Genomic DNA, 21,604 nt, shown 5'->3' on the forward strand with positions numbered 1-21,604 from the left:
GCTTCACCCGTGCAGGCAGGCTGGTATTTTTTTGAGGGGGGGCTGCGACGGTCCCTGTCCCTGCCCCGCACACCCCAGTCCCAGCCGCGGTCCCGCGGGGGTGCAGGAGCGGGTGTCCCCCCCACCCCAGCTCGCCCTGCGATGTGCCCCAGCCCCAGCAGATGTCAGCACCAGACCGCTCCTGTCACCTCTGTCACCCCACCCCCCCACCCCCCCCTTCCCCGGGTCGGGACGGACAGGGCGAGGGGCAGAGACCCACGGACACTCGGGACTGCCCCTGTCCCCCCGGTCACCTCCCCCCCGCCCCCCCGGCTGTGCCCACGGGTCTTGCAAAGAGAAAGCAATCCGGGAGAGCGGGGGGGGGGGCAAAACAGCAGGAGTGGAGGGGGTGCCCGTCTCTGGAGATGTGGGGAGGATGGCGTCGGACCCCTGGCCATGTTGCGGTGGAGGATATCAATAATTCTATGATAGATAGAATCATTTAGATTGGAAAAGACCTTCAAGATCATCGAGTCCAGATGCACCACTGGTCCTGGGAGCCGTCCCGTTCCTCCCTGTGCCCAGTCGCTCATGGCCTCGGGGGGGACATGTCCTCTGGCTGTGCCGCTGCCCCGGCACCTTCTGCCCTCAGTTTCCCCTCACTGTCAGCTTTGCTCCCCCCACGTCCCCAGCGTCCTTCTCATCGCTCTGCAACACAACACCGATGGATGGCAGCCGCCAAGGGAGAGCCCAGAGCATCCCAGAATTACCGGGGGGGCATTGGGGGAACGTGGCAGGACCCCACACGGGTAGGAAACAAGGTCAGAAACACGCAGAGACCAAAGCAGCTTCCTCAGCCCAAGGCACCTCCATCTCCATGCCGTGGGGAGGTGTCAGGCTCTCCCGGTTGCTCTGGCACATAGTGGCTGGCAGCGACACCGCGAAATGCCCGACCCCGTCGCCGGCTCCGTCGCACCATGCAGACCCCACTGTGTGCCCCTCCTGGGGCCAGCCCAGCCCGGGCTCCCCAGTCAGCACCCACAGTGATGGCTGGGCAACACCGTGACCTCCCGAGGCCTCCTGCTTGGTAAATAGTGTCAAGGTTAGAGCGAGGGATTCATTGGGGCCATAAATGTTTATGGCAGGCCCTTCCCGCTCCCCAGCCGCCACGGCCTGAACTTTCCATCAGCGACACTTTTATGGCTGGCCTCTAATGATTAACCCAGGGGCTAGCGGCCGAAGGTGCTTTGCAGCACGGTCGTGCTGCCAGAGCCCCATGCACCCGGAGAAGCTGGGGACCCCCATCGTCCCCATGGGCTGCAGCCATGGTGGGGTATGGCGAGGAGCCTGTGGAAAACCATCGGTGGTCCTACAGGGAAAAGGAGGGGCAGAGCCAGCCAGGGAGGGAGCTCAGCATCCCCGGCTATGGGGAGGCAGGAGGGCAGGAGGACAAAGTGTTGGAGCTGGCCCTACGCTTTCGGAGGGGCGAAGGCAATAATTAAATCTCCTCTACTGTAGGGAAGGCTCGTTAAGTGAAACTGCAGCCTTGCGTGAATGGCGGTGTTCACCCTGGAGGCTCAGCCCACGGTGCGTGGCCCATGGGGTTAATAGCCCAGTGCATCAGGGCCTCATGCATAATCCAGACATAAACCCGATTTTTTTCTGTTTATTCTGGGTTTTTGGCTTTTACCTAACCAGGACAGAGATCTGCAGGACAAAACCCAGAGGGGCTGTGCCCCCCCATCCCTGGAAGCCCCCCCTAGATGTGCCCTTCTTGCATGCTGAGGACCTCCCAAATAACCCATACAGATGTTGTGTCACACACACTGCTTTTTAATGGTGAGCCGACGGTACATGGGATGATGGGGACTGGCAGTGTCGGGTCCAAACAGCCCTGTCCAAGAGCTCACCGGCACCCCCCAGGCCAGCAGCGTCTACAGGAGATGGGGTCTCTGGGACACGTGCCCCTGGCTGAGCTACCCCAAAAATCACATGCAGGCACTGAAACCCAGCCCTTCACCTTTCCCTGGGAAAAGCAGCATCCAGGGCTAGGGACAGTCCTCAGATCCCCCTCAGGGATGGACACGGGTCCTTCTTTGGCACTGGGTCCAGCTAAGACCTGTCCCAAACCTCTTGGACACACAGGGAACAGGTCACCCAGCCTCTTCCCTTCCTTCAGCTCACCCCAGCTCTGCCGGGCACCACGGGGAAGAGCTGCCCTGACCCACTGAGGTCCCTGGGGGATCTACAAATTTGGAAAGGCCCAAGCTGGTTTGTTTATAAAGCTTTTTTTCTTTTTTTCTTTTTCCTTCTAATTGTTTTTAACTGCTCATTTATTAGGTCAGATTTGTGCTGGTTTTGCTGGAGTACCTCCATGTGAGCGGAACACACCGTCCTAAGGGCGTGGAGGATATTACAGTCCTTTCTCACATGTGTTTGTGGGTTATTGGAGTTAAATATGCACAAACAGAGAACTAATCAACGCAGAGGACCTCCTCCTCCTCACCTCCTGCAGCCTGAACATCCCTGCAGCCTGAGCATCCCTGCGCGGGGAGGGCAGTGCTGGGGCTGAGGGTGGAAGCAGGGCAGCCTGGACACTTGAACCAGACACCGTCACACGAACGCACAGATTTGTCACATAGCTTGCCACACTGAACAGAAACACCTCGGGGGCACCGGAACGGGCAGCAGCTCCGTCCTGGAGCGGCCAGGACAGTGGTGAGGAGGCCGGCAGGGTCGGCAGCTCCAGAGTGCTCCCCAAAAGACCACCCCCCCCGAGTTGAAGTGCCACAGTGCAACCTGTGCAAATTGGGGGAGTGAGCCCCCCCCCCCCCAAGCCTGTGGGGCACTGGATCCCCCTCACATCATGGACTCCTCCTCCTCCTCCTCCTCCATCTCCCGGTCCACCTCGATGGCCGTGTTCTCGTAGCTGGTGATGCCCCCATATTTCCGCATGTGGACCATCAGCGGCTTGGGTGACTGGCTGCCGGCCAGGCTTGCCACGTACATGCCGGTCCGATTCTCCTCCAGCGATGGGCCCCAGTCCATGGTGGGCCGGCTGGCTTGCTGGACTCGCTGTGAGGGGACAAGCGGAGGGAGCACGGACACCCTGCACCAGCACCCTCTCCGCTCCCTGGATGGCACCCCCACCCAGCAGCCCACCCACCCCTCCCAGGGGACGGTGTGCCCGGCCAGCCCTGAGGGATGGGAAGACCCCCCAGTGAGGATGGGATGGGGCCAAAAGCCTGTCCTGAAACTTTTTGGGAAGGCAGCTCTCTATAAGTGTGCTGCTGTAGTCTGGGGAGGTGTTAAAGTCTGCAGGTGCTGGTGGGGAGGGCTTGCAGGAGCTAGGGGCTATTGTAGGGCTATGACCCTGGGGGGGGCAGTTAAAGCCACCCAGGCAAGGGGTTAGGCTCAGCCAAGGTGGTTCCTGGCCACGCCACCATGCCCACAGGTGTCCCAAGCCAGGTTGCAGCCAGCAAGTGCTCCAGCCAGCAAGTTGCTGCCTGGGGAGGGCAGCAGGCTCTGCTCCCTCTGCTTTTAACAGCTTGGGGAGAGCAGCAAAGCCCAGCCGGGTCTGGGAAGGCTGTGAGCAGCCAGCAGCTCCATAACCTGCTCCTGGGCAAAACCTTTCAGCAGAGGGGTCCCACCTGGGCTGCCTGCATGGCCCTGCAGCTGCCCTCCTTCCTCTGTCATTGCTCCCGCAAAATGGGTGCAAAGTCCCACATGCCCGTGCCCGTCCCACGCTAGGGACAATGCACTTGCCCACAAGGCGAGGTGTAGCAGGCTTGTTTTGGAGGGGAGGATGCCCACAGGGCTGCCCCCTTGGGAAGCAGTGTGACTCAGTGCCTGCCTGGATGGGAATGCCCTAGGATGTGCCATCTCTCGCATCCCATGGGGAGCAAGGAGGGATGGGGACACACGCCTCCAGGAGAGAGGATGCAGAAATTGCAGGAGGATACAGGCTCAGCAGCAGGTCGTGGTCACCCCCATATACTTCTGGGGTGTTCCCCAGCAATGCCAGGCCCCAACACCTCCTACCTCCCATAGCGTCCCTTCTTCTCGGAGCACGGCCACCACCATGCCCATGGGAATCATCAGGCAGGAGAGGACTCCCATGAGGATGCCCAAGACCTCAGCCCAGGCGGGAAAGCGGTAGCTGCCGTACTCGGAGGGCTGGTACTTAATGATGTTGTACACCAGCAAGGCCTGCAGGAATGGAAGAAAGTGGTCCCTGGGGCAGGCAGACCAGCAGAAGATGCCAGCAGAGTGACTTGTTGCAAGAGGAGGTCACCCAGGGATGCTGACACCACTGCAGCTCTCCAGCACCTCAAGCTGAGCAGTTACCATCATCGTTGCTGGGGACAGGACCATCCAGCAGGCTCTGAAGTAGGGCCCTGGTTTGAAGCCCAGCATCATGTGGACATCTCGGCAGAACCTCTTCATGCCTGGAGGAGGGAGAGGGACTTAGAAGCCATGATCAGTCCCCCAGAGCTAGATGCCTGTACCAGGCTGCCCTGCATTAACCAAAAGTGGTGGCTTGCATCCTCTACAGCAAAGAAGCATCTGCCCTCCTAGCAGAGAGATACAGGAAGGGGAGACCAGCTGGTGCTGTCTGAGGGACCAGGCTCAGCACCCTAAATATCTCTGGAGAGGTGAATCCAATAATGGCCAAGAAGAAACAAGTGGTTGGAACAGAGGTGTTTCATGCCCCATTGTGAGGCTGCTGGCTCCACTACCCTCTAAGTCCCTCTCTCATACAGACAGACCACCCTTCCCCGTGCCCCTGTGGGGACAGGCCCCCTTACCATAGACACGTGTCACCACGAGGCAGGTAGTGATCACCACCACCATGAGACCAAAGCCAGCGCTGTAGTCATCCAGTAGGACCAGCCAGTACATCCCACCCTGTGGAGGCAAAGCACAGTGGCCAGCATCTCCAGTATCATCGTCCCAGTAACCCCTGACCCATGTCTTCCTGCTTTTGGGGACATGTCCCTTTAGCCCCTTCGTGGGCACTGGGGAAGACAGCGGTCAGGCACCCTCAAGAGACATCACTCTCCTTCTGGGGTTGGTGCAGGGACAGGAATAATGCTGTGTGGCTGGCTCCCCTTGGACCTCACATCCCCAGGAAGCCCAGGCTCATCGATTGTCTCTCTTCCACCTTGTTAGCTGTTATGAATACATGTGTCTCTGCAAACTTGGCCCCTGCACTTCCTAAAATGAGGCCCTAGTGTGTCCCCACGACGCATCCCGCCCCACACCCTTACCTCTGTTGTGAGGATGAGCCCCATCAGGAAGAGGGCGATGCAGATGACAGCTGAGAAAGAAGCTTTCTTTGGCCGCAGGTAGTAGGGAAATTCATCTGTCACTGCCGTAACGATGGTCTCCATAAAGGCAAACTGCACACAAAGGAGAAGAGGGTCCCCTGAGCCCCCAGGCTACCTGGGCACCGCGGCTGGCTTGGTGGGCTCTGTCCTTACCTGGCTGTCCAGGCCCAAGGTTAACAGCATGAAGAAGAACAGGAAAGACCAGAATGGAGAAAGGGGGAGCATTGTCATGGCCTGGGGGTACACCACAAAAGCCAGGCCAGGACCTAGGGGAGGCAAAGGACAGCAGGGTGAAAAGGGGGTGACAGCACTGGGCACGGGGGGATGGAGGAGAGGACAGCCCAGGAGAGCGGCACCACGGCGGGGACCTGCCAGGGCTCTTGCAAGATGGGCAGGAACGGTCCTGCAGCAGAGGGTGGAGAGGTGCAGGAGAACCAGCCTGCTCCTTGCTCAGACCTTTATAAGACATCACTTGGTGTTGCTCAATGTTTGCACAGCAGGAATCGGTCTCCCCCCTTCCCTCCCCCTGGCCAGCTGAGCATACATCTTCATCCCTCATGCTGAGACCCTCAGATGCCTTCCATCTGGAAGGGATGCTCCTCAGTGCCCCCAGGCAGAGGGTGAAGGAGAAAGGGTCTTTGTTTGGCCTCACCTGCTTTTGCCACCTGGTTAACAGGGACCCCAAGCTCCTGGGACATGTATCCCAAAACGGAGAAGATGGCAAATCCTGCCAGGATGCTGGTGATGGCATTGCCCAGGGTCACTATGAAGGTGTCCCTATAGAGGAGAAAGAAGATGCTCTGAAAATGCCCACTCCTTAGTGCCCACAGAAGTGCACAGTGGCTTTGCCAGCCCTGAGTGCTACAGTGATGTGACCCAGTGTGATTCTCCTCCAGGGCCTCTCTTGGTTTGTACTTTCCAGGTGCAAAAGGAGCATATATCTAGTGACAGGGGTTGTTTTGGCGTTCCTCCCAAGCTTGCTTTCCCCTGTGGAGGGGATCAGCCCAAATGTCCAACATCCAGACTCCCCTCTCTGCTGGTGACCTGCAACTGATGCTAGGGACAGGACAAACTTGCATAACTCTAGCCTCAAATATCCTCAGCCTTCAGCATCTACAGCCCAAAACTTCTGGGTCAGTTGCTGTGCCTTGATGCTTAGGAGAATTTTCTTCCACAGATCCCTCTGTCCCTCTTGAGCCTGTGCAAGCTGCCAGGTATCTGTAGGGTGCTCGGGCAAGGAGCAATGCTGGGTGACTGTGTGCAGCACCCGTATGCTTCTGCTAGCTTTGAACCCACCAGCTGAGGTTTTTGTGGCTCCCCTCAGCCCATGATTTTTATGAGACAGCAACTGGCTCCCACCTGTAGATATTCTGATGGAAGGTGTTGTACGAGGCGAAGGTGAGGAGGCCCCCAAAGCCTACTCCAAGGGAGTAGAAAATCTGCAGGGCTGCCTCAATCCACACCTGGGGAAAGGAAACAGGTCTCAGGAGAGCAGGGGTTTGGAAACCTCCTCTGGACAAAGAGGGAGTTGGAAATATGCTTCCCCAGACCCCCTGGCACATCTTTCCCAGCCCTCCAGGCACACAAAACGCACGGGGTCTTTGTTTTTCCTTGCTAACATGCTCACCACTCACAGTGGGTCAGCTGGATAGTGGAAGGGCTAATGAGAGTGGTTTAGAGCCCGCGCAGTGTGGCATTAAACACCCTTGTAAAACTGTGTGGTCTCTGCTACCAACACTGCTGACCCAAGGAAACTCCCCGCTCTACACACTGAGATTGCTTGAGAAAACCAGAACAGCCAAATCCATCACAGGCACCCATCGCCACCCCCCAGCCTGTCACAGGGGCTGGGCTAATCCTGCCCATGGTCCTGGTACCCAGGGGAGGTGGTGAGCATGCCAATCCCTGCATGGAGAGCCAGAAATGCAGGCAAGGGGCTGGGGCAGGTGGGAAGCGCAGTACAGACAAGGTGTGGATCAAAGACAGATTGCTGAAAGGCAAATACTTTTGGTCTAGGAGCAACCAAGTGAGATGACTTTGGGTCAGGGGGTGGCCAGTAAAGGAACTGCCTCTGTTGCATGCTGGAGGTGGCAGGAGAAGGTTCATTTTTGTGTCTTGAACAAATTGCACTAAATCCTGCTCACCTTGGAAGACAGCAAGTGATCAAACTGGGGTGTGAGGTAAAACCGGATCCCCTTCCAGGCCCCCTCCAGGGTCACGCCACGAATAAGCAGCATCACCAGGATGAGGTACGGGAAGGTGGCGGTGAAGTACACGACCTGCAGGAGACCAGAGCTTGGGATGCAGCAGGGCCAGCAGTGTCAGCCATCCCCGAAGTGACCTGTGTCCAGCTGACGTTGTTTATGAGTCTCACTTTCCCGGATGTGCAGAGAATCGCAGGCTCTGGTAAGTATCGCTGTAGATCCCCCCAAAAGAGACTGTCCAGCCCTTACCTTGCCAGAGGATTTGACTCCCTTTAGGATGCACAGATAGACAATAGTCCAAGAAAGGAGCAGGCACAGACACAGGTTCCAGCGGATCCTCCCAGGATCCCCGATCCCAGAGCTCCCTTGGATGTGCAGGACGTACCGGCTGGGGCAAAAGGAGAACAGCTAGTGAGCAGCCACAGGTACCCCTCACCTTCTTCCAGAGACCCTCTCTGAACCTAGCAATGCCTCTGCTGCAGAAAATAACCTTGTCAAAAATCCCAGCAATGAGAGAGGAAGAAGGTGCTGGCAGCTATTTGCCAGCAAAAGGGGAGCAGTTGGTGTGATTTCTCCACAATGCATTAAAGAGCCCAGAGGGGATGCCTAGTGGCTTGGGAGTAAATTACCAGCTGGTCCAGGCATGGGATGCATTTCAATCTAACATATCTCCAGGCCAGCAAAGCAGCACTGGATCAGGGACACCTCCCACATCCCAGGGACATGATCCCAATGACTAAACTGAGATATTAACCACAGAAGACACTAAGAGCCCGTCACTGCACCCACAACGCCCACCATGGGTGTCCACCATGCCAAGACCTTTACCTCCAGTACTCCTCGCTGGGGCTGACGGTGTTGGTGATGTTGACAGGGAAGGTGGTGTTCCCCGCCTTGATGACATGGTGGTCCAGGCACAGGTCGGTGTTCCACCAGTTGCCACAGTGCTGCCAGGGCAAGTCGCTTGTGAGGGATGCAAAGAGGTAGAAGAGAACGTAAGCAATGATCATATTGTAGTAAATGGCCACCAGGGAGACGATGAGGATCGTGCCCATGCCAACGCCTGGAGGAAGGAGAGGGTAAAGAAGGAGTGAGCCATCTCTCTGGAGCAGAGCACATCCAAAACCAGGGTCAGAGACTGAATCTCAGCAGCCAAATGTTTAACCAGTCAGAGGTTCACCTCGTGGGATAAGCCTCTTATTGCCATTATACCCTTGGTACATGCCTTCTTTGAATTGATGATCTACTGCAACATACAGGTGATTTTACTCCAACTTAATGTTGAGAGTAAAAGTATTTGATTTGACCTTTTTTTGAACACTTTATTCTTACCTTTGTCTTTAACAGTCATTGCTTAGCTTTGATGTTATATTTTGTAAACTAGCTGGCTTAATAATTTTCATACAATTTCTAGAGCTGATCATGACATCATGAAGACTGATAGATGTTATATATATCTTGCAGCTACTAAAACAGCTAACCCAGAAGTCCAGCCTGATCCACCAGGATTCCCCCAGGATTTAACCTTTGATTCTAGCTAGAGCTTTGAGGATTATGGGACAATGCTGCTGGTCCATGTCCTCATCAAGCAGCTCTTCCAGAGGTCCCCCAGAGGCTCTGGACTTCACTCACGCACCTTTAAAGAGAGGGCTTATCTTCCAGACGGCGAGTGGCCCCAGGCTGGAGAACTGGCCAAGCGACAGCTCCATGAAGAAGATGGGGATCCCACAGATGGCCAGCATGATGAAGTAAGGAACCAGGAAAGCTCCTGCAAGAAGCAAGAAAAACACCCTAAAAATAACACAGAGCAAACACCTAAAACCCATCTATGACAAGGAATAAAGTTCATTTAACATCTGTGGCCCTGAGGGATCTACACCAAAATCTAGGGTGGCAGTTCACCATTAGCGCAGGAGGAAGGGACTGGGTGATTTACCCAGTGCCATGCCTTCCCTCTCCACACAGACTCTCTTTTCTCCTTGAATCTTTCACAAACACCGTGAAATTCTCCAGTTATTATTGCATGTGATGAGCATTTACTCTTGGAGTAGTTGAACAAGCTGGTCACTTTGCACCATCACACCAGGCTCTTGCATTGCAAAAGGCTCGCTCCCCTCCTTCGATACCTGGGAAGCATTTGCTGACCCCGCTGAGTCCTGAAGGACACCAGGTCAAGAAGCTATTGGAAACCAAGAGAGATGCTCAGGTGGTATTTGGTCCAGCATGGAGCTGCGGAGGTCTCCAAGGTCATGAGTGCAGAGATGGGCTGGTGAGACCCTTCCACGCGTGGGTACAGGTGGTTAAAGCCCTACAGCAAGCATGGGGGGCAGGAGGAGGCTTCACCCCACCACAATGAACAACACTACTTCCCAGCCTTGAGAAGGGGAAGAGGCATCTCTTCAGAGACACGTCCCACCAGCCCAGCTCAGTGAAGGGGAGACGTGGCCACTCCAAGGGATGATTGAATACCTCCTCCATTGGTGTAAGCCCTGTAGGGGAACCTCCAGACGTTTCCGAGGCCCACGCAGTATCCGATGCAGGAGAGGAGGAAATCCAGCCGCCCCGTCCAGTTCCCTCTGTCTTCTGGGCACTCAGAGCCCAGGTCCCCGTCCTGGCTGCTGGGACTCACCAGGAGCTCTGGCGTCACCGGCTGAGCGAGAGAGCAGAGGATGGGAGAGAGCAGCCGAGGGAAGGAATAAAGGCAGGGGGGAAGAGCAGGAGAGAGGGAAAGAGTGCTGAGAACTCGGGTGTGAATTTGTGACCCCAAGACATTTGTCCCTTGGGGACGCCCCGTCCCAGCAGATCTCTGTGCACCACCCCAGCTGACATCCTGCTCTGCTGTGGAGAAAAGAAAGGAGATAAATGCGATCCCACATGGCCAGAGCTCCCCTGGAAAAGGCAGGATGGGCCTGGTTCAACCTGGGAGGCCAGGACCCATCTTGCAACCCCAGTTTCCCAAGAAATCCTTTCAAGGGGTCACAATAAACTTTCCTGATCTCCTGCAGAACATAAGCGTAAGGACAGCAGGGGAAGAACCGCTGCCGCTGTGCCAGGGAGTATGACACCCCAGCCCCATGTGCCCCTGCCATGCCGGGCACTTGGCTACCGTTAAATGCTCCCTGCGTTTTTCACGCTTTTCCAGCTGCCAAAAGCCTACACTGTGGGGATGTAGTGACGCACTCCCAGTTGTCCTTGTCCCTGCTGAGAGAGCTCCTTCCAGCTTTCCTAATCTGCCCTGGATCAGTGAGGCACAGGCAGCTCTTCAGCAGGTAGGGGATTAACCCATTCCCTTCCTCCTCGGCTGCCTCAGCTCTGCAAGAGGGAGGTGGGAGTCCTGCAATACATTTAGGTCAGGGTGATGCACTGGGAGGGCTCCTTGGTGTTTGTGTGTGTATGTATATCAGGTCTGCGGTGAGATGTTTGGTCTATCTGAACTTCCCCAGCCTCCTGACCTTAGGAGAGTGGGGAAGGCATCCCCACTGGCTCCCATCCCACCATCAGTCATCAAAGCTGAAAGCCTCAGCCTGCAGCTGCCAGGTGAGATCCCATCGCAGATATCCCCTCGGCAAGACCAGGCAGCAAAAAGGGGTGGGATAAGGATCCTGGCCCTGTGCCACTGCGTGTTGCTGTGCCCCTGCCTGGGAGTATATCAGGCTCGGCTGGTATTGAGGCACAGAGGCAGAAGGATGCTGGGGTCCCTGCTGACAAGGCACCAGGACCCGGGCAGGAAGAGCCCATTTGGGAATGTTCCCTTCTTCTGGGGGTCTCAAAAGTAAAAGGCAGCCATCTCCGTGTCCCTGAGTTCACGGATTGTAGGGAACAAGCCCATGGGATGCGGTTGAGGAAGAGGGGCCTGGATTTGGAGGTATCATCCGTAAGGAGTTGTGGGTCTCCCTGCACCAGTATGCACATGTGCTTGGAGCCCACAGCAGACCTCCATCCCCTGGGAGATCAGAGCTGGCTGGTGAGCAGAGCCCGTCACTGCCCTGCCACAGCCCCTGGGGAAGGCGGTGGCCATCTCCTCTCCTCCTCTTCCTCTCTGGCCGGACCACAGGATGCTCTTGCTGCCGGTTCCCATGGAGACAAGGATCTGTGTTGCCGATGGCGATGGCTGTAGGCTCCCACCCTTCGCAGGGTACACCCCGCTCCTCCAGCCGTGTGCTGCTTGCAGCCCAAAGGGACCGAACACGGAGGTGAACCCGTCCCCACCCAGCGTGCAAACCCCTCGAGGGACAGGACGAGCCGGGGCAAACTCTTCCCAAAGCCGACCTGAAATGCACAGCTCGAGCAAAGGCGTTACACTGAAACCCACCATTAAAAGCCCGTCCCTGCTGGATGCCACCATCACAAGGCAAGGGCCAGAAGAAAAAGCTTCAGAAACACAGGCTGAAAAGTCAAATATAACACTGTTGCTATAAAACCGTTGCTACCTGGCAGCCCTCCTGCAGCCGTTTAACACAGCTTTCTGGCTTAGCAACTTCTCCAAACCGTGGCCATGCCTGCTAATTAACCCAGCACACACAGCAGGCATGACCTGCAGCAACCCGTGTTTGCGGGTGATGGACAGACTGTTCTGCAACATCCTTCCCGAAAGTTTCAGCGGCTAAAACCTGTATTCACAAAGGTTCCTGCCAGGGGGGACAGGAGCTATGGGGCCATCACAGTTTGGTCTTCCCCCAAAAAATACTTCCCAGTCCCTCACACTGCCTGGGGAGCTCTCACTTTCCAGGTTTGTGTCACAGAAAAATAGCAAGTAGTGATGCTGGAAGATCATTAAATCCTCTTGCCTAATTCCTGCACCTCTGTCTGAATCCTAAACAGCTGCAAGAGGGCACCGGTGGAGCTGTGTGACCTGATTAAACCCAGGTGCTCATCCATCAGATGTAGCACGGAAATCAACACAGAAGCAACAAAAAAAAGGAACCGGCAGAACTTTTTCCAAACTGTACACAGCCTGGTCCCCATCTCAGTCTCTCTTTTCAGAGGCCATGGGACGTAGTTTGTCACCCGTGTCTCGATGGTGACTGCCCCCCTTATTAGTATCTTTAGCTGGAGCTCTGCAGTTTAAATTTGGGACCCCAGGGCAGAAAGCAGAGACTGTTCAGGAGTCGGATAGACTCCAAGGATGTCACACGTTGAAGTCCCCAAGGACGTCACACATTGCAGTCCCCACCAGACAGGCTGGGGAGACACGGGCCAGGGATGCTGCTGGAAAACACACACAGTAGGTGCTCCATGACTGCGATGCCCCCAAATGCCCCAAATCATAGCCTTTCCATAGAAATCACAGAAAACCTGGGCTGTTTGCCTGACTTAAAATGAATTGCAAAATGCAGTATTTAAGGATTCTAGCCCATCTTTGTCCCAGATAGCAGAGAGAAGCACACCTCTCTGCTTCAGGCTGCTGGAAATCTCACACACCAGCTTGATTCCAGCCCTTTTTTTAGGATTAATGCTCCCTTTCAGCCTTTGTCATAACAGGAATTTTCTTTTTCAGAAGCAGCTGAAGTGCTATAGTGCTACAATATTGCTCTAGTGCTTTCCACCGTCAACTGCCATTTTTCAAACTGGGCTCCCGTCTCACGGTTATAAACAGACGGGGACTAACAGCTCCCTTGGCAACCACGTCCTCTTTGAACACGGCATCACTTTCCATTATTCACCAGAAGATGCTCCCAAAGAACTCAGCAAAGCAAAGGTCACCAAGAAGAAAAAGCACTTTAGTCTCTGCCAAGATAAGAGCTGCTTCCATAAGGAAATTGCCCTATGCTAATTATTTTCTGTAAACCAATTTACTTAAACCAGTGCAAAACTCAGCTGTGTCCATGAAAAACCAGCTAGTTTAAAGTTACTTTTTCATCACATTTTTTTCTCCATTCAAACTGGCATTGTGGGGTTATTTTGTCAGTGTTTTGTGCGTGGACCACAGCCTTTGATTGGGAGAAATGCCACCCAATGCCAGATTTCTCCCCTGCGGATCTGAGCCATGTGCGAGCACAGTGTGTCTGTAAAATGTGAGTCACTTCAGATTAGTTTGAATTGCTTATTAATCTCTTCAAGGAAAAAAAAACCAGCCTAAAAATTAATTCGAATGTAATATCACTTAGAAAGTGAAGTAAATAAGGCATCTCTATGCCGTGGAAGAGCCCCTTAAGGGGCTGTGCTAGCCCGGGTTTCCCCCAGCCCAGAATCACAGCACATGCCAGGAGAGGGAGCAAGTGATGCTGGAGCCAGCACAGGGGGTTTGGGGGCTGGAGATTGCTGAGGCTGAAGCAAACTCATTACAGCGATGTCCAGAGCGCAGGGAGCACGCACCGCTGCAAATGCTGATGGTCTTTCATCTGAAAACCCTGAGGAAGGAGCAGGGAAGGTTTGAGGCAGTTTGTGGCAGGCAGAGGAAGGCAGCAGCTCAGGCAGGAGGATGCTGCTCGGCAGCCTGGTCGGGTACAGGGAGGGGAGCCCAAATCCTGGCTCCCACTGCTGGCCTCTGTGGGCTTTAGTCCATTTCTACCAAATAACCCTCAAAGAAAATACTCAAACAAATAAAAAACATCCACTCAGTTCTTCTGGAAATACTATTATGCAAAAGCCAACCTGAAATCCTTAGAGCCTGAGAAAGATCTTCTCTATTAAAGAGGAATTTCCATATGTCTAAAACATGTCTGGTGAGAAGGCTTAAAACTCCCCACTCACTGATGGGAAGAGGATCATAATGAGAAGGAGAGGAGGCTGTCAGGGTCCCAAGGCAGGACCTGCAACCGGGGCTGTGCAAACTCCTCCGTTGGCCCTGGCTGGCTCTGGGCGAGCCTGATGCCAGTGTGAGACACGGTGGTCCCAAGGTGCCGGGTGGCTGAGAGCACCAGGTTTTCCATCTGGAGTTCAGCAAGAGTATTTTGGGGTAATGAAGGACAGCAGTGCCCTGAACAGCACTGGGAATGGGGGAAATAACTCTGGAGACATCTGCTTTCCATTCCAGCTGATCGCTGTGGGACTAAATGAATTCCTGAATAAATGTTAAACAGGATCACCAGCAGCAGAGAAATTCAAGTATCTCAGAAAGCCTTTGAAAGGGACAAAGACAACTTTTAGTGGATCTTGCAGTCACAAAGTCATCTGAAAAAGCAATTTGTGGGAAAAAGGAGGAGAGGGAAGAGCCAGACGATGCCTCCAAACAACAGTGGAGAAAAGTAGGCAGCCCTGAGGCTGCCAGGGCTGTCAGATAGCTGCTGGCTTTCACCAGGCCACTGCTGGCTTTTTTACGTCACGTCCCAATACCCTAGGAATTTCCTAGCAGGGATGAAACTCTCCTGGGTTTTCATTCATCTGAAGGCTGTCACAGGTTGGAACCGCCCTGCCCTGTGGTCAACGGGCATGGCTTGGCAGAGGGTAGACCCCAAGGGGCTCACAGCCCTGGGTCGCTGCCCGGGATGCTGTGGGAAGGGCTGATCCACTGGCAGCAGCAGCACATCCCCACGCGGGAGCTGTGGCTGCCAGCCTCTGCCACCCTGCTTCACCCTGTCCCTGTGCAGGACGGGCACGAGAAGGGGCTCAGTCCCCGACGTGACAGGACATGGGGACTCAGAGAGCCTGGTAAGAGCAAAGTGGCAGTGGAGGAGAGCCTAGGATAGGAAAGCCTGAAAACTGGGTTTAAAAAGGGTTTCCATCAGGATATAAAAAAGGTTTCTAGCTCTGCCAGCTGCCAAAGGGCACCAGGGGAGTTCAGAGCCCAGCACCACCCAGACCCCTTTAAATCCTATAGAAGAGGAGGCAATCCCAGCTGCAGGTGGGAAAGTCGCTGCCCACATCCCTGTGCTCATCCCAGCGGGGGGGGAACCCCTCACCACCCCCCCACACCCCAAGACCAGGCAGTCCCCTGATGGGAGCAGCATCCCTGGGGTGCTGCACCGCAGGGAGCCAGCTCTGCCCCCGGGTGCCCACCCACAGCCGCCTGGCCAGACACAACATGAATCATCTCCGGCAGCACCTGCTCGCAGAGGAAGGATGGGAGAGAGCATCCATCCAGCCGGAGCGGGCAGCAGGCAGCTCTGCCCGCAGCGTAGGGCCTCCGTGGTCCGCTAATTACAGCGAGACGTGAGCGGTGGTTATGAAATGCCCCCCGTCCCTCTCCCCACGATCCCGCTTCGGCCCCACACATGTGCGCTATCCCCGTTTGCAATCCCTGCCAGGGAAAAGTCTGCCAGCTGCAGACGGAGGTTCCCCGGGCAGGGGGTGTCAGGGTGATGATCATGCCTTGCCCCCGCTCCCCAGCTCCCAGCCCTGGAGGGCACCCTGGCTTCCCGGCTCTCACCTTCCGGAGATGCTGCTGCCGAATGTTCTTCATCCCAGAATCCTGTTGCTATGCGCTCTTCGCTCCGACACTTTTGCTTCTCGCTTTCTCCAGCGATTGGGAGGGAGAAGGGGGAGCAGGCGAAGCGATAACAGGCAAGGAGGGGTGCCACGTTCCTGCTGGCTGGGCTGGCGAGGCGGAGGGAGGCAGGGGGGGACAGGGGGAGCAGGGCTGGAGGAAAGGTTTGCCTGGAGTTGAGGATGGCTGCGTGCTGAGCAGGGAGGGAGGAGGGGATGGCTCTCAGCAGGCTGGAGAAGGGCTGTCTGTCAAACGCACCCCTGCGGGGGGGTGGTCCGGGACCTCAGCCCCCCGCCGGGGCAGCGAGGAGGAACGGCTGCCACCTTACTCATGCCGTGAATGCGTCAGGTCTCCCTAGGGATGGACCTGACTTTGCAGGCACCCTGCCACTGGGCACTCCAGGGGTCCCACGTGCCCCAGGCAGCAGTGGCAGCAGTGCAAGTGCAGATGCCAGAAGCTCCCAGCATCTTTCTGTCCGGCTCTAAGCTGATTTTCCTATGGCAGGACACAGTTGGAGCCTGAGCAGGTCAGAACTGACTTCTCCCCGTGCTGCCTGAGCCCAGTCCCCAGCCCAGGGGAGGGGGATGATCAACAGCCATCGGTCCCTTTGGGTAGGACCAGCACATCCCACCGTGCTGGGGGCAAGAGCAATGCTCAGGCAGACCCCAGGGTGAGCAGCTGAGTCTAGCATATCATGGACCCAATGCTGGAGCACAGGTCACATCTCCAGGATTTAGATGTCCCTGTTGAGTGAGCAGTGGGATCCTACAGCCCCAAAGTCCAGGAGATGCAGGCCCAGGGAGATGCTGGCTTTTCCCCATCACACTCAGTCACATCCCCAGTGGGGTGTCAGAGAGCTGATCTGTGGCTTCTTTTCCCTCTTTCATGGTGGGAAATGTCCCCTCTGGGGCTGCGAGAGGGGCCAACCCCACATGCCCCAGGGCCGGTGTGGTACCAGGAGAGCTGCTGTCTACCTCAGGACCCATAGTAATGCCTCTTTCCCTTGGTAATATCCTCTTGTCCTTCACTTTCTCCCTGGACTGTGCCCAGTTCATCAGGATGTGTGTCTTTTCCTTGCAAATGCCCTACAGTGCTCCAATCTGCCCCAGACATGTCCCCAGCTGCTTTTCTCAGGTTTAAGGCTGACCAGGCAGCACTGGGGAGGTGGAGGACAATGACAAGGCTGGGACTGAGAGGACCCAGCCTGCCAGATGTAAGAGCAAATCTCCCTGACATCTAATGGCAATCGTGCTCCTACAGCCCTTCAAGCACTTCTGAAAATTTTCCCCGAAAGGAAATGGATCCTGAGCATAAAGACACATTTCTGCAGAATCTAAAATGATGAAGTGGCTCAGCGTTTGCACAGTGGGTCTTTCAGAGCTAACATTTACCTGGATTTCCCAGCGGGAAAGGAGGAAGGAGCAAACTATATAACCCAACAAACATCTTTTTTCACACACTCAGAGCTTCCTCAAAAAAAAAAAGTAGTATTTGGGAAAGTCTTTGGGAATCCACACATCCACGTTTTACCTGCCTTGGACTTACCCATTGCTTCTCCCTCTCCCAGGACTCTGGCAGGGAATCCTGAGCCCGGAGCTGGCCAGGCTGGTGGCTGGGGGCTGTGTCAGGCACTGTCCCAGTCTCACCCTTCCTGCTCAGGGCAAGGATCCTTTGTTTGCCTTTCATGCTTGTGTGATCTGAATCACCCCTTTAGCTTTTTCCCTTGGGATACACCTAAAGAGAAGTGTCCCACGGCCACTGCCACAGCATAGGAAGGGAGAGGCTGGTGCCACCTCGTTACAGCTGCCACAGCCCTGCGTTACCAGTATGGACTAAGCCCTGCACAAACCACCCAGCCTTCCCTGGGTGGACTTCAAGCCCCCATCTTCTTGTCTCCAGGGCAGTATTTACCAGTAGAGACATCCAGGGCTGACGCTACCCTGAAATGTCCATGTTGATACTGCTGCTGATGGGATGCTCTGTATCTGGAGCTCCCTTTTCTGGTTTGGCTGGTGCTGCTCTGGTAGCACCATCAGCTCTCCATTGCCTGGGACCACCAGGGAGTAGACATCCCACCCTGGGCATCCAGGGTGTTCCAGCATCTCACTGCAGAGCTGGCTCGAGTCTGGCATTGCCCTGGAGCCGGCAAGAGACCCACCTCATGGAACAGCACCCACCAGGGGCAGTAGGAGCCAGAGGGGTGTTCCCGTGAGAAGCAGTGCAGTCCAGGGACCCCAAAAACCCCAGGAGAGCTCAGGCAGAGGACAGCAGTGTTGCACAGCTGCCCCTGCGCCCTGATCCCCAAGGGCCCAGCACTAAGGAGCACACATGGGGCTCGCAAGCATTTTCTAGCAAGCTTTGCCTTCTCCCACCCCACCCCTGAGACATCCCTGGGACACCAAGTAAACCTTTCCCTTCCCGTGGGCTGAAGCATGGGCGCAGCGGGGTGGTAGGGCAGCAGGAAAGCAAACACGCATCTCCATCCCGATGCAGTGCCCAGCAGGCACCAGCACTGCCCATGCTGGCTGCCATCAGCAGGAAAAGAGAGGGCAGCACACAGGCTGGGGAAACACCCTTGCCCACCCTGTTTGGGCAGCCCACCCGTGTCCCGGAGGCAGCCGCCCGGGAAGAGGCGAGAAGGTGGCTGACAGCAAGATGGGACCGTGCCCAGATCCTCTCCACAAGGCACGAGGAAGGCGACAACGGCAGCGGCGCTCCGGTTAGTCACCACTGGGAAGCGTGCCATGCCGGAGGCTGCTGGCAGGCCGGCGGCGTTTTCGGCCACCTGGTGCGCGTGGCCTTATTTTAATGACGATTTCAAGACTTCTCCAAGGAGAGGTGCAGCTGGGCAGCGGGAGCCGGTGGGAAGCACAGAGGAAGGAACGGGAAGAAACTGCGGGGGCTTATTGGGGACAGTGCCCAGGGTCCCCTGACCATGGGGCCAGGCTGTCCCTTAAGGACTAGGGTCCATATGGGGCTGTGTGACTCGGGAGGCAGCTGCTGCAGGTGCTAAAACTGGGTGCCTGTGACCTGCCAGGGGTGCAACCAGCAAGGTGACATGTGTCCAGGAGGTTTGGACCAAAGGTCCCAAAGCTGGTGGGGACGTGGGGTCTACTAGCCCCTTTCCTGGCATGGGGGGGACACCACAGGGCTTACCCATCCCTGCCCAAATGACAGCTGGAGGGAGGCAGGGGAGGACACGGTAGCAGGGACGCAGCAGATGCATTTCGTCACCTGGCCAAGGGGCATGTGTGTGTGTTGGGGGAAGGGGTGCCTGGGTGTGTGGGTGCATTTATTGCTTCTTCCCGCCAGTGCTGGCTCCCTGTGCACACACGGGCAGCAGGGACCCAAGGGCACAGCCCACGGTTCGCTGGACTTTTACCCTGCTGTGCAAACAGGCAGGCGCCAGATTAGGGTATCAGTTGGAATTTCATCCTGTCAACGGCACCCGCAGCCTCTCTGGGCGGGCGGCAGAGCATCTTCCCTCCTGCCCGGCCCCTCACCCATGCACAGGCACCCCAATGCAGAGGGTGAATTCGGGAGATGCACATTTCATCCCCCCACAGGACTCCATTCCCCTTCAAGCTTCCCCCTTGCAGGCGATGATGATGCCTGGGGCTGGGCTGCCACCACCGCATCCCCTGCCAGGGCAGGATCCCACCGACTGGTCCCCATGAGGCAATGACGAAATTGGATGTCAAAAGCAGGTGAAGCCTGGTGAGGGAGGAGGATGCATGTGGAGGAGCCAGCCCCCGGTGTGGGGACCATGCTGGAGACTCCATGCAGAAGTGGCCCCAGTTTTCCCAGTCCAGCCCAGCTATTTGGGCAGGTAGCCCATCCAGTCCCATCCCTTTTCCCATATGGCACCAGCTGCATTTCCTTTGCCTCTCCCAGCCTGTTTTAGCACCTGATGCCCCATGTCCCCTTGCAGGGGTGCAGGGAGGCAATGGTCCCATGCCATGGGCAACCCAGGTGCCGTGCTGATGAGTGCGGGGTCACCAGGGTGCAGTGGTAGGTGCAGCCACTGTTGCAAGATCAGGAAAAAACCCTTTGCTCTGTCCCTCTCTCTGCAATGCCACCTCATCCTACCCCTGCTCCTCCATCTCCTCCACCCACAAGGACTTTATCCCGCATGAGGTGTCCCTCCACAGCCACCTGCCCTGCCTGGACACCTCGGCACACATGTCCCCCCCCTTTTCTCAGGCAATGCTTAGCACATTTTGGAGCTGGAGGAGCTGTTTTGGGCAGGGATTCGAGGGCAGCCCCTTGCTGAGTGCCCTGCAGGACCAGGGGGACGTGACTGGGATGGAGAGAGGAGAGTGTCAGGCACCGATGCCAGCTGTCCCAGGCACTATCTCACATCCTCGTTCTCTGTTTGCTCTTCTTGGACAAGGAGGATATTCAGCCCATCAACAGCCATAAAATGAGATTAGAGGCCGGGAGGCACCAATGGGAGGCGGCCACGTCCGTGGGCAGCTGGCCTTGTTCTTTGGCCTCCACCAGCCCAAGCCCAGCCTCACCCTTTCCCCGGCTGCCCCCGCGGCTGCGAATTTGCAGCCGCTGGGTCGCCTGGCACGGCCAGCTCTCTTGGTGGCAAAGGGATGGGACGCGGTCGTGCCGCACCACAGTGTGGGCAATGCCACTGCCGGCAATGGCCCTGCGGGATGGGCACACCGCAGGCTACAGGGGCAAGGCTGCTACATCAAGACATCCACCTGTACCCTTTTCAGTGGGGCTGGGCAGGACCCCTCGCTCCTGACCCCGGCTGCGTTCAGGGGCATCAGCTTGGGTGCGACCCTGGAGCTGGCATCCCTCCCCTGCCGCAGCACCGCCGGCTGGGAGGAGACAGCAACAAACTCGTGGCACACGGGATTCCTGCTCGCTTTTATTTTCACCGATGCCTAAAAAATAAAAAGGAAAACCAGTTCTGCCTTATATACATAAAAACTGAGCCAAAGTCCTGAGCCAATGCAAACATTCATCCTTGCCACCGAGCACAGCTGGAGGTGTCACTGGCCCCTGCAGGAGGGAGACCCAAATTCTATGAGGGCTGGAGTGGGGTGGCAGGCGCAGTGGGATGGCAGGGAAACATTTGGAAAATCCGCAGTGTGCCTGGGCACCTTGTTTTCTGGGCGAGGAGGGGCTGGGAGTGGTGCAAACCTGGTGGCACACAGGGTGGCGGAGGGATGTGATGCACAAGCAGTGTCAGATGCAATGCAGGGGCTCAGCTGGGGGCTCTGCAGGCAGCAGGGGACATGTCTGCTGCTCCACCTTTCTGGAGCTCGGAGAGATGGTGCTGGGAAAGGCCAAGCAAGCTGCCATGCGAGGCTTGTGCTCCCTCATCCCTGTCTTGGTCTTGGAAAACCCCAGCCCGGGAGCACCTGGTGCAGCCCTGAGCAGGAGCCACAGACCCTCCTGTCCCCCATGCTGTGCCCAGCTGGCCTTTGGGACATCTGAAACCGGGCTGTAAGTTAACCCAGGCCAATACGGTGGTCCAGATTCAGCAGGATGAAGGGACATTTCAGCTGCAGTTCACCAATAGGAAAAGAGGGCTATTAGTTACTGGCCTAGGGCACACAGTGGGCGAGAGGTGGTGCAGTGCATGGAGGAGGGGGGAGACAGGGAGAACAAAAACCTGGAGTCCTGTGGGTTTTGAAGAAGATAGGAAAAAAACAATTCTTTGCCTTTCTGGAAACCACCCCTCTATCAGCTAACACGAGGGCACG

General features: G+C 56.3%; 1 protein-coding gene across 1 annotated transcript; it reads right to left on the reverse strand.

Annotated features, from left to right (window-relative positions):
* Positions 1-1,840: 1,840 nt before the first annotated feature.
* SLC6A7 (solute carrier family 6 member 7) lies at positions 1,841-16,221 on the reverse strand. The gene is made up of 14 exons (XM_069772437.1): positions 15,822-16,221; positions 9,983-10,163; positions 9,150-9,281; positions 8,342-8,576; positions 7,763-7,901; positions 7,454-7,588; positions 6,669-6,772; positions 5,962-6,086; positions 5,463-5,575; positions 5,250-5,381; positions 4,788-4,887; positions 4,327-4,427; positions 4,021-4,188; positions 1,841-3,054 (listed from the first exon to the last, which is right to left on the reverse strand). Exons 1-14 carry the CDS (start codon positions 15,852-15,854, stop codon positions 2,839-2,841), a joined length of 1,914 nt encoding a protein of 637 aa, XP_069628538.1. The 5' UTR covers positions 15,855-16,221; the 3' UTR covers positions 1,841-2,838.
* Between the last annotated feature and the right edge of the window lie 5,383 nt (positions 16,222-21,604).

This window comes from Haliaeetus albicilla, chromosome 27 (genome assembly GCF_947461875.1).
Source record: "Haliaeetus albicilla chromosome 27, bHalAlb1.1, whole genome shotgun sequence".
NCBI classification, from domain to species: Eukaryota; Metazoa; Chordata; class Aves; order Accipitriformes; family Accipitridae; genus Haliaeetus; species Haliaeetus albicilla.

What these genes read in the sequence shown, in the direction of transcription:
- SLC6A7 (XM_069772437.1), bottom strand. Translation starts at nt 15,854, where the DNA reads ATGAAGAACATTCGGCAGCAGCATCTCCGGAAG. An exon ending in GGCAGCAGCATCTCCGGAAG is followed by an intron (nt 10,164 to 15,821) that starts GTGAGAGCCGGG and finishes TCTCTCGCTCAG; the next exon opens with CCGGTGACGCCAGAGCTCCT. An exon ending in GGCTCATCCTCACAACAGAG is followed by an intron (nt 4,888 to 5,249) that starts GTAAGGGTGTGG and finishes TTGCCTCCACAG; the next exon opens with GGTGGGATGTACTGGCTGGT.